The sequence below is a fragment of the Chionomys nivalis genome, chromosome 1, assembly GCF_950005125.1.
Source record: "Chionomys nivalis chromosome 1, mChiNiv1.1, whole genome shotgun sequence".
Classification (NCBI taxonomy): Eukaryota; Metazoa; Chordata; class Mammalia; order Rodentia; family Cricetidae; genus Chionomys; species Chionomys nivalis.
The window spans coordinates 121,633,469-121,646,066 of NC_080086.1; the positions used below are offsets into that span (position 1 = coordinate 121,633,469).

Sequence of the window (12,598 nt, forward strand, 5' to 3'; positions counted from 1 at the left end):
AAGAAAGATGCAAGGCTTTTATGGAGAAGTGACACATGTACCCGTTTTTATCCCAAAAGAATGTGAACTAGAGTTTAAAACAACACCTGTAAATTCTTCTGGTCCTTTACCAGGGATATCAATCATGCATCTGTCCAGATAACATTATCTAGAAATATGAGAACCACATGTTGATTTTAAATTCTCTAGAACACACAATAAAAAACAAGAAGAATTAACATTAATATTATTCATTTAACTAAATATTCAAAATACTTTTGACGCACTGTCTTAGCTGCTTCGAGGAAACACCAGAACCAAAAAGCAAGTTGGGGAGGAAATGGCTCATTTGGCTTACACTTCCACATTGATGTTCATCACTGAAGGAAGTTAGGATAAAAACTCAAATAGGGCAGGATCCTTGTTAGCAAACAGCCTTGACAAAAATATGTCTTGCCAGGGTAGGGACATTGAGATTTAGAAATATAGTAAAGAATACGAAGACACACTTAAAAATAATAAAACGAAAATCATATAGAACAGTACCAGGAGGGTGTCCAGTGAATACTGAAATCACGTGAGTGTTTAATTTCCAATTGTTTTAATCACTGATTTTTTTTTTTCGAGACAGGGTTTCTCTGTGGTTTTGGAGCCTGTCCTGGAACTAGCTCTTGTAGATCAGGCTGGTCCCGAACTCAGAGATCCGCCTGCCTCTGCCTCCCAAAGTGCTGGGATTAAAGGTGTGCGCCAAAGGGTACCAGACCCCATTACAGATGGTTGTGAGCCACCATGTGGTTGCTGGGACTTGAACTCAGGACCTTTGGAAAAGTAGGCAATGCTCTTAACCTCTGAGCCATCTCTCCAGCCCCTCCAATTGTTTTAAATACCCCTGGCCCCAAAAGGTAGGAGTAAGACAAAAAACTCCATTAACATGATACAAGGAAATGAACAGACCAGTTGAAGGCCGCGGGCTACATCCACTGTTAAACACTCTATTGCTAGAACAAAACAAGTCAATTTCATACTCTAGACCAAAACATTCTGTAGGCAAACCACTCCCTGGGTGGAATTCAATGCTATCTCCTCAAAGGAACTGGAACTTAGTTGGATCCTTGACTTCTTTGGAGTAGAAACATATCTACTTCTCTATTCCTGAAATACAAGGCTATTAGCCACATCTGTTGACAATATCCTTGCAAAAGCAGAACTTTCTGGTCTAAATCTAGGTGGGGCCTTTGTTTGAGTAGAAACACAGTAACATGGAAGGAATAGAGGTAAATTCCAACTCTCTGACCTTTGGTCATTGTGGAAGTAGGCTCACATTTTTGCGCCTCCACAGATCCTGGAGGCAGGAGCTGATGCAGAGGCCACTGAGGGAAATTGCTTACTAGCTCTGCCTCCCCTGGCTTACTCAGCCTGCTTGCTTCTCTCTCTCTCTCTCTCTCTCTCTCTCTCTCTCTCTCTCTCTCTCTCTTTCTTTTTTAAACATTGCTTGGCCATTAGCTCTAACTTCTTTATAAAACCCAGCATCAGCAGCCCAGGGATGGCATCACCTACCATAGGCTGGGCCCGCCCCCACTGATCACCAATTGAGAAAATGCCTTCCCACTGGATATCAAGGAGGTATTTCCTCAATTTAGGCTCCTTCCTCTCTGATAACTCTAGCTTGTCAAGTTGACACACAAAACCAGCCAGTACACACACTCAATGTAATACTTATTGCTGAACTGTTTTATCTTTTGTTATGAAATTTTTGATCCCCACAGTGTATTGTATATTCGCAATATACTTCAGTTTGAACTAGCCTAATTGAAATGTTCCATAGTCACACGTGGCACATAGGTATCTGTGTTGATCTGTCCTTGTCAGCTTGATACAACCTAGACACGTCTGAGACAGGGAATCTGAATCGATGAAATGTCTCCATCAGATTGCCCTGTGAGCGTGTCTGCAGGGGCATTTTCATGCTCTTTGATTAATGTGGGAGCCGAAGGTAATGTAGGCAGTGCCATCCTGGGCAGGAAGGCCTGGGAAATATAAGCAAGGTAGCTGAACATGAGGCTGAACGCAAACCAGTGTGGCATTCTTCTATGGTTCTTGCCTCGGCTCCAGCTTGAGTTCCTGCCCTGACTTCCTTCAGTGATAGACTGTGATCCAGACACATAAGTCAAATAAACCCTTTCCTCCCCAAGTTGCTTTTTGGTCATGGTATTCATTATAGCATTAGAAAGGAAACTAATAGGGTATCATATCAGATGGCAAAGTCTAGAATCCAAGTTCCCAGGATTCAGAGATGTGGGATGTTTGTTTACAGAGGTAACTGTGATATAGATATAGATGTACATATAGATAGATAGATAGATAGATAGATAGATAGATAGATAGATAGATAGATAGATATAGATGATTTCTGTGACAAAAATTATAATACTAGAACTAGGAATAGAAGACTATGACTATATTAAATTCAACTCTAGCCCAAATGATAATTTTGGAATATAAAATTAGTAGAAATTCCTAAGCAGGTGCATACTTTCAAATATATTATGTATTTTACTATCAGTAGACAGTTTTCTTCTATTATTATTTTAAAATTATTTTTTGTTTGTTTTGCTTTCTTGAGACAGGGTCTTGTCATGTAGCTCAAGCTAGCCTTAAGCTCATAAGCCTCCTCCCTAAATGCTAGGCTTACAAGCTAGTGGCACCATACCTGGAGTAAAATTATATCCTTCTACAGAAAGCAGACCAAAATGTTATTAAATTCCTTTAATAAGTCAAATAAATTACAGCTTTCTCTCTGTAATGAATGAATTCTGTGTTCATCAAACATGCAATATTTACAAATTCCACTAGTACTCACAAATAAGTGTTTTGTTTTGTTTGTGCCGTATTTGGTAAAAGAATATGTCAAATGTAGCTTCAAATACTTCATTAAAGTTAACTATATTCATTTTTTTTAAAATGTTTGACTCCCAGGAGTAATGAGATTATTTACATATCTGAAACAGGGCCCAGCAACTGACAGTAGCGAAAGCTGGGGGCGGAGCTTACTTTCTCTGCTAAGAGCTCTCGGATCTTGCTCGCTTGGACTCGAAATTTCATGAGCTGAGACTCCAGAGCTACGCATCGTTCTTTCCAATCTACTGGTCCTTCAGATTCAGAAAGCTCTTCCATATCTCTTCTAAAAAGAAAGAAAGCAAACAGTCAAACGACACACACATTAGCATTGAAGACAATACAAGAAATGACTCAATATTCAGTTGAATGCCATCCACAGACAAGTTTTAAATTCTAAGATAAGGCCAGCACTTGCTAGAGTTTGTAGAACTTAATGGCAGACAAGAAGCCAGGGCTGGATGTCACACCCAGATGCTTAATTTTCTGACCCAGTTTACCTATGCTAAAAGAAAGGCGGATGTTAACAATCACAAGTTTTATGGACATATGAGGGATAGATGAAATAATCCTGCTGCCAATAGAACTTCGAACTACACAATAGCACAGCCAGACAGTATTTTTAATTCTTCCCAATTGGTAGGACTTTAAAAGTCATAATTCACACTTTCAAATATGCAGATGTACCACTATGTGTTGGTAATATGACAAGATAACCTATGGAAATACCATGTCTGTGCTAAAGATATGCACTAAAATAATCACTTGGTACCATTTGGATTCGTCTAGGTGCAGGCTAAGTCTCTCAAGCCAGAAAGCCTCTGGCTAATTTAACCAGTGAAGTTATTAGAAGTCTGACAAGCACATTTTCATTTGCGGTAAGAAGAGAAAATAGATAGAGATGTAATTTGATGTCATCTACAACTTAGTAAATCTGGACTCAGTGTTTTTTAGGATATTAACTGCCCTTTTGAAAGAGGTTAACAGCAGGGGGAAGCGTCCCTGGAGAGAAGGCAGCTCCAGGCTAGGGAGTCTGACTTGCAAGTCTACGGGGCTACTTGATTTCAGAAGCATGGCCACTTCTGGCTCTGAGATTCATGAAAATAGTTTTAAATGTCTGTTAATGTGCTGTTGGCCTAATTGTATTTCTGAATGATCTTTTCTATGAATTGATGAAATCGGTGTTAGGAATGGATTTTCAGAAGGAACCAGGGCCCAGTGGAGGAGAACACAAGATGATAAATTCTCAGAACTCGGAAGATTCAGTGGTTGAAGTGCATAATAGTATTCTTTTGTTTTCTAAAAGAAAAAAATAAGACAAAATGTCCTCCCAAAACTTACTGTAATATATCCCATTTCTTAAACATATGCCAATTTTTTAAAAAACTGCATGGTAGAAGCTTCCTCTATAATCCTAGCAGTTAGCAGATTGAGGCAGGAAGATTAGGGTACATTCAAGGCCCTCCTGGGCTACACAAGGTTCCAGGTAAGCCAAGACTACATAGTTAGACCATCTCAAAAGAAAACAGACCACCAAACAAAAACCGGGGGCTGGTGAGATGGCTCAGTGGTTAAGAGCACTGACTGCTCCTCCAGAGGACCTGGGTTCAATTCCCAGCACCCACATGGCAGCTCACAGCTGTCTGTAGCTCCAGTTCAAGAGAATCTGACATCGTTATACCAATGTGCATGAAATAAAGTTGTTTAAAAAAAAAAAAAAAAAAAAAAAACCGGGCGAGCTACTAAAGACTCACTTTTCCTTAAACACAAAAATAAGTGATTTATGCTTAAGACACTTTTCCCTTTAATACTGGAATTATCACTCCATAATTAGAACAAACAAATAGAAAAGAATTGTTCTACGAAGGCAGCAATTTTTTTGTTACACTCGCCCTAACCACTGCAAATCTTTCAGACACTCCTATATCCTGGCCATAGGCAGCAGGAACATCACTGAAGAGCTGGCAGGAATTTTTTTATTTTTTTAAAATAAATCTTCTTTATTTTTGTAATATTAAAACATGCCTGATGAAGAACATTTTTAATTTAATTTTTTTATTGATTTTTTTGAGGTCTACATTTTTCTCTGCTCTCCTCCCTACCTCTCCCTCCCTTTCAACCCTCTCCCATTGTCCTCATGCTCTCAATTTACTCAGGAGAGCTTGTCTTTTTCTACTTCCCATGTAGATTAGATCCATGTATGTCTCTCTTAGGGTCCTCTTTGTTGTCTAGGTTCTCTGGCATTGTGATTTGTAGGCTGGTTTTCTTTGCTTTATGTCTAAAATCCACTTATGAGTGAGTACATATGATATTTGTCTTTCTGGGTCTGGGTTACCTCACTCAATATGATGTTTTCTAGGTCCATCCATTTGCCTGCAAATTTCAAGATGTCATTAGGTTTTTTTTTCTGCTGTGTAGTACTCTATTGTGTAAATGTACCACATTTTCCTTATCCATTCAAGAATTCACCTATTTTTTTTAGAATCCTGACCCTACTTATTTCTGGGTTTTGTTATTGCTTTTTTTAAATATTACTTTTGTGAACATCTTCATTTGCTATTTTAATGTTTCATCTTGATCACAAACTTCAGCATTCTACTGTTACTTCACCTATCTTTTAGCTGTAGAGGGGCTATAGGGAAAGATAATAGATGTAATATTTTTAAAATGTTTAAAAACTAATAAAATAGACATTCTTAATTCTTTCTGTTGTTGCTGTTTTGTTTTTGTTGTTTTCTAGAGCCAGGGTTTCTCTGTGTAGCCCAGCTGTCCTGGAGCTTGTGCTGTAGATCAGGCTGCCTTGAACTCACAGAGATCCACCTGCCTCTGCCTCCTGAGCACTGGGATTAAAGGCAAACACCACGACTGCCTACTGACATTCTTAATTCTTAAACCATTCAAACAACTATGCAGAAAAATAGAGACATTGTTCTATCTCAAGCAATATAATCTCTTTCATGTCAGGTAAGTTTTCCTCTATAGTTAAAATAACATTTATGTACCAGTGTATAAGGTATTTGTCTTGGTCACCTTGATTTGCTGGGATCTGAACTCTGTACATGGTAGTCAAGTGCTTTGCCAATAACTTACATTCCTAGCCTGTAGTTTTAAAAATAGCATAAATAGTACATAAATGCTCTCCAACAAATGAAAATAAGCCAAGGTAATGCGTCATACGAATAAAGGACCAAAAAAAAAAAAAAAAGAAAGAAAGAAAAATCATCTCAACAACAACACAGAAACAAGTCTGACAAAACCTAACATCTCTTCATAAGAAAGGAATTCAATATATCAGCAAGGGAAAGGAAGTCCTTCACCCTTGGGAAGGGACGACTCTGAAAGCTGGCAGCCAGGAACACACACAGGCAGGCTTCCCCTAAACCAACAAGAGACAAAGCTGCCTGTTCTCACTACTCCTGCTCTACACTAGGAGATGTAGCCAAGGCAAAAATTAAATAGCAAGTTTCTAGATTTAAAAAGGAATCAAAGCGATTTGCAGAGGATGTGACCATGTACATAGAAAAATTCTAAGAAAAATGCACGCATGCGCACACGCACTCACACGCGGTCTATTAGAACTAGTAAGTAGGATTTCAAGAAACAACGTCAATATGCAAAAATCAAGTTCTATACACCAGCAAAGAAAAACCCCAAAGTAAATAAAATAGTCATGAGAGCAAGACAATGAATAAAACACTTAGGAATAAGCTTACATTATTTACAAAACAAGGATTTGTACTTTGAAAACTAGACACACTCAAGGAAAGACATCAAGCCTAAATCAGTGAAGAAATGGCAGGTTCATGGCCTGCAATCTGTTCAGATGGCAAAACTTGCAAATGGGTAAGCAATGCAATAACTGTGAATATTCCAACTGATTTTTTTTTTGCCAGAAATTGGTAAGTTGATCCTAAAATTCAGCTAGAAAGTTTAAGGGACCAAGGATAACCAGACAATCTTGAAAAGTTTAAGGCGTCACATACTCAACCTTCAAGCTCACTACAAAGCCACGGTGCCCAAGACGAGTGAAGAAAGGTATCAGCAGATAAAGCTGGGCCCAGAAATACAAGCTCATGCTGACAATAAATTCATTTTTAACAAGAGTACCAAGACCATTCAACATGGAAGGTAATAGTACCTCCAACAAATGATGTGATACCACTAGATAAGCATATTCAGTAGAATGAGTTTACTCCCCACCCTCATCCCAGATACATAAATTAGCAGAAGATGTATCAAAGCTCTAAAAATCAGAAAACAGATAAATGAAACCTCATCAAAATTTAAGAATTAAGAGCCTGGAGGGCAGTGGTTCTCAACCTTCCTAATGCTATGACCCTTTATTAATACAGTTCCTCATGGTGTGTTAACCCCCCCACCATAAAATTATCTCGTTGTTTCCTCATAACTGTAATTTTGCTACCGTTATGAATCATAATGTAAATATCTTATATGCAGGATGTCTGGTATGTGATCCTCAGAGGGGTCATGACCCACAGGTTGAGAACCACTGCTCTTAGGGCATTATGAGGAACTTGTAAAAGCCTACAAAAGAGCAGGAAAAGATTTGAAAGTCAAGTATCTGATAAGAGACTTGTGTCGGGGATATGTAAATGATTCAAGCAACTCGATTAATAAAAAAAAGACAACCTGTTAGGCTTAAAGAAGTCCCACACCCAGGAGGCAGAGGCAGGAGGATCTCTGTGAGCTTGAGGCCAGCCTAGTCTGCAAAGTGAGTTCCAAGATAAAGATAGCCAGGGCTACATACTGAGACCTTGTCTTGAAAACAAAACAATAAAGAACAATCTAATTTAGAATGTAGGCAAAATTAGGGACTGAGAAGACGACTTACTGGGCAAAGAGTTTATAATCAGGAAAATCTGATTCAACCCTCAAACGAGAAAATGTTTCCTTCAGATTGTCTGTAGGCAAGTCCGTTAAGGTATTTTCTGGATTGATGATTGACAAGGGTGGGCCCAAGCCATGGGGTTGGGGTCCTGAACTGTATAAGAAACCAGGCTGAGCAAGCCATGAGGAGCAAGCCGAGAAGCAGAATTCCTCAATGGCCTTTGCCTCAGTCCTCCTTCCAAGCTCCTGCCTTGGGTTCCTGCCATGATTTCTCGATGATGGAATGGGTGATCTGAGCGCTGCAGGCTAAAACAAACCCTTGTCTCTCCAAACTGCTTTTGACGGTGGTTTTTTCTCACAGCAACAGAAGGAGACCCTAGATTTGTACCGGAGCATGGACTATTGCTACGACCCATCTGGTCATGTTGTTTTTTAAGAACTGTGGAAGGAGTTTGGAACTTTAGGCTGGAAAAGCTACTGAGCCCTCACAGCCCAAGGACCTGTTCTGGGGGCATGGAGGATAAGAATGCCAAGAGCAGTAGACCGACGGAGGCCAGGCTTGTGAAGTTCCGCAGGGAAGCCTGAGAGCACCTTAAAGACTCCGTTGGGGTCGTTTGATACTTTGGATTAAGAATCTGGGCAGCTGGGACTGAAGAATCAGTTGTGGTTAAGATACCAGAGCCACTAAATTGAAACCTTTGCTTTACTTGGACAATCAGTGATGGTTAGCTGAAGCTGAGAAATCATCAGTGGTTAAGAGAGCAGCACACCAAAACTTTACGGGAATATTTCCTCAGGGCAACACACTGAAGCTGTGGCCCAGAGAAGGCCAAGGTCATATCTCAACTTGGTAACATGTAAAACGTCACCCAGGCGGTACTGGTTCTTGAAGGCTTGGAGGGGTCATGGCGAGCAGCTGACCCTTGGCACTGTGAGAGTTCAGGAGAAGTCGCTGTTGAAGGCGCAGCCCCAGTTGCAGTAGAAGCCGGAAGTGTTTGTGGAGACGAGATGAGGCACCAGGCAGCAGGGTCAGAGTCCCTGAAGAGAGCCTATTGGTGAAGCTACGGTTCACGTTGCAACAGAATATTGAAGATACCAGTACTCAGGGGCAACCACCAAGGAACAGCAGCAGCTGCGGGGTGGAGCTGGCCTCAAGCCAGGAGGCCTGCTTCCTGTGCTATGAATGACTACTGAAGCCCCTTGGAGGACAGAAGGTCTCTAGCAGCTGGACTCTGGTGTTTGAGTGGAGTGTCACTATGCTCCAGTTCTTCCCTCTGGGAGTAAGAAAGTATGTTATCTTTTTTATTATTATTATTTTACAAGTACCCACAGTTAAATTACTTCGGATTTGTTTTGGAGAGACTTTGAATATTTGCAAGAGATTTTGGAATTTTAAATGTTGACATTTTAAAGGTTGCGGGACTTTTAAAAGTTGGAATGTTTTATATTGTCATATTAATATTAACGTGGCATCTAGGGGACAACAAGAAAGGAAAGGTTATGGTTCAAAAGTGATGTGTTTTATGTCAAGTTGATATGGTGTCAATTGCTTTTTTGTTTGTTTGGGTTTTTTTTGGGGGGGGGGTTGTCAAGTTGACAGATGCTAGAGTTATCTGGAAAGTCAATCAGGACAAATGTCTCCATCCAGACAGCCCGTAGGTAAGTCTTTAGGGCATTGTCTTTATTAACAGTTGACATAAGCAAGAGAGGAGAGGTTACAGTTCAATAGTGACATGGTTTAGTCAGCTTGACAGAAACCTGTGTGTCCAGCCCATACAGAGCTGTGTCACCTCTGGACAGTTCCTGAATTGCATAAGAAAGCAGGCTGAGCACAGCATGAGGAGAAAGCCAGGAGGCCTGCGTTCACTATAGTCTCTGCTATAGTTCTTGCCCCCCAGGTTCCTGCCCTGCTTGAGTTCCTGCCCAGATTTATGTTGATGATGGACTATTAACTGTACTCTGAAATAAACCCTTTCCTCTCCAAATTGTTTTTGGTCATGGTAATTATCACAAAAATAGAAAGCTAACTAGTATAAATAAACAAACACACACACGTAAACACACTCGAAAACACTCACATGGGCATGTGCTTCTGCAACATGTGCATACACACAATAAGAATAGACACTTATCCGAAGCAAATACATCAATGGTCAATAAAACACAAAAGTTCACAGCACCGCTAACTACAAGAAAAAAATCAAAAAGTGAAAAATCAAAATCATGATGACATTCCACTTCAGCCCAAATTAGTTCATTATAAATAATACAGAAATGAAAAGGAACGCGGACAAACAAGGATTGATGAGAACGTGCAGATGTGGAGCTCCTGCTACAAAAATGTCACAACTGCTTGGTGACCACTCAAACAGTTCCGCAGCTGCTTCAAGTTAACCTATGGTCCAAAACTCCAGGTCACATAGCCTAGGAAATGTCCAGAACAGTTAAATCCAAAAGGAAGGAGAGCAGGTCAACGGCTGCCTAGGACTGCGAGGGGGTGGCTATGGAGACTGACTATTAAGAGGCCTAGAGATTTTTACGGGGGGAGGAGAAGAAAATATTCTAGAATTAGATAAGGATAAACGCACAACCTTGCAAATAGACCCAAATTCCCAGCGCTGTATATACATTTCCAAAAGGTCAATTTTATGGTTTGTGAATTGTATCTCAATTAAGAAGTTGGCATACAAACAAATAAAGGAAAGAATGGGTATATACTAAGACCACTGTTGCAGATTTAACTATTTATTATCCTTGCCAGGAATCTCACCAATAACTCAAATAATAAGAGAAGTAACTGTTAACCTCAACTATGAAAAGTATGGTACATATCTCTTACCTAGAACTTTGCTACAAAAATTAAATAAAAAAATTAAAAGTTGAATACATCTGTGCATCTTTAGTTGTAGTGATTATACGTAGAAAAGCTTTAAGATTATCAAAAATGCATTTGACATCTTCAGTCCCCAATAATTATCATAATAAAAGAAACCGAAAACTGAGGATTGGTTTTGTGATGGCAGGATGTCTAGATACGTGATCTCCTTGTCACTCTGTAATCCTGTGACTAGGCAGAAGACATCTGGAATACAAAGGAACCGCCTTGAGTAGCTACAAATGCTAATTCTGAAGTTTCCTCGTCCGTGGTGACAGAAGTGGGCAGCTTTGGGGACTATAATCCACTCTGAAAATGTCCTAAGTTTTGAATGCTAAGGAGATCTACCTTCTCTGCAGGGGGCAGGAAAAAGTGGAGGTCTTCCAAAGACCTCCAGCGACTTTGGAAATATTTACTGACACAAAATAAACTGTTTACAGTTGTGGAGTGAATGCTCTTTTCTCTGAATCGCTGACTTCCTGTTTCTTTTCCAAGTCCTAAAAAAGGAGGGGGACGTTAAAAGAAGAGGGAGAGAGGGGGAGAAATGGGGATGGAAGAAGGAAGACTACCGAGCTCACGCAGATGAAATCTGGTTGAATTCGTAAACTCCTCATAATTTCTAGAAACAGTTTGAGCAGTGAGCTGTGTCATCCCCACCCCCCACCCCCAATGCAGAAAAGCTGTCTTTCTTAACTAGACTGAAGCACGCCTTGTTTAAAGAACTTTACCACCACCTATCCCGACTTGGGCCACGCCTGCCCGTTGGCGGCACTGCCCAGAACAGCCTGCTCCTTACTCCACACTCCTCCGGGACACACGCACAGTCCTGAGGTCCAGGCTTGCAAACACAGGAACTTTCACAAAGAAGCCAGTGACCAGCAGGTAGCCCGGCACGAGGAGGGTTTTTGCAAAGCAAAATGTCTCAACTTTTCGTGGGGTTCGGGGCTGGGAGAGGGGCTTAAATTCAGTATGTCACCTTAGGATACTGGCGTCGGGCAGTCGGACAAGTGAAGGTGTTAAAAAATGAAAATCTGGAGAACTTTGGTCTTGGTGTTCCTTCACTGCCCCGCTCTCCAGAAGCGCAGGCCGAACTGCCGCATCGTCGATGGGACACACGGTGCGCGGGGACGCGGGGCTGCCCTGCAGCCGCCCGCCCGACGACCCCCGCGGTGCCATAAGCCCGGGCCAGGCTTTTCTACGAGAACGTCACAGGAGCCCGGGGTACGTAGTGCCGCCCCCAGCAGGCTCGTGCTGGCTACTCGGGACCCCGGCCGAGCCGGGTCACACGGCATCCTGCGTTGCATCCCCCACCCCAGCCGCTTCGCAGGTCCCGCCGCCCCCTCCTCGCCAGCGACCCAGGACGGGATGGTCCCCGGTGTGAGGGATCCCCGAAGTTCGGTCTCCGCAGGCAGAGTCCCCGAGGCCACCAGATTCCCCGCCCTGCCCACCTGCCTACCTCTGCGGCGGCGGCGCCCGATGTCCCTCCCGGCTTCGCCTGCTACCCGACTCGGCCGGCTCCCCGGCTCTCAGCCCGCGCCGGCCACACTCGGAGCCCCGAGAGGCCCGTACGGCGCCGCCTCCTCCGAGATTGGCGGCCGGAGTAGCTAATCGGAGGCCGGAGCCGACCACCTGGCGTCACTGGAGGAGGTGTTTATAAATGTGGCTCCTCCCGGTGCCCCTCAGAGTAAGAAGGTCTAACCCGAGAGGTGTTCCCACTGCCTTCCCCACACCTAGACTCCAAGGCCTGTTGTAGCCATTAGTCACCTCTTTCCCATTCCCTTTGCCTCGATTGTACCTGTGTACCACTTCTTGTCTTCAGGTCTCTGGGCCTGAACTCTCCTTGCCAATCCTTCATTTTTCCAACAAGAGAGTAGTTTAAGTATGCAATTTGCCAAAGGCTTTTACTGTCTTCCCGATGCTTACGTAGTCAAGAGCAGATTCCGTGTGCCGCCTGCAAAGCCCCCTTCCTACTTGGACAAGTTTAGTTTTCACAGCTGCTCT

At 42.2% G+C, this 12,598-nt stretch overlaps 1 protein-coding gene across 2 annotated transcripts in view; it reads right to left on the reverse strand.

Annotated features, from left to right (window-relative positions):
• Plekhh2 (pleckstrin homology, MyTH4 and FERM domain containing H2) overlaps positions 1-12,107 on the reverse strand; it is a 115,027-nt gene extending 102,920 nt beyond the window's left edge. For both annotated transcript variants that reach the window (XM_057782394.1, XM_057782387.1), the window contains exons 1-2: positions 12,054-12,107; positions 3,031-3,160 (exon numbers count right to left, since the gene is read on the reverse strand). In XM_057782394.1, coding sequence (XP_057638377.1) covers positions 3,031-3,153 — 123 coding nt within the window. In that variant the 5' untranslated portion in view covers positions 3,154-3,160; positions 12,054-12,107. The remainder of the gene's footprint in view (positions 1-3,030; positions 3,161-12,053) is intronic.
• Positions 12,108-12,598: the final 491 nt, after the last annotated feature.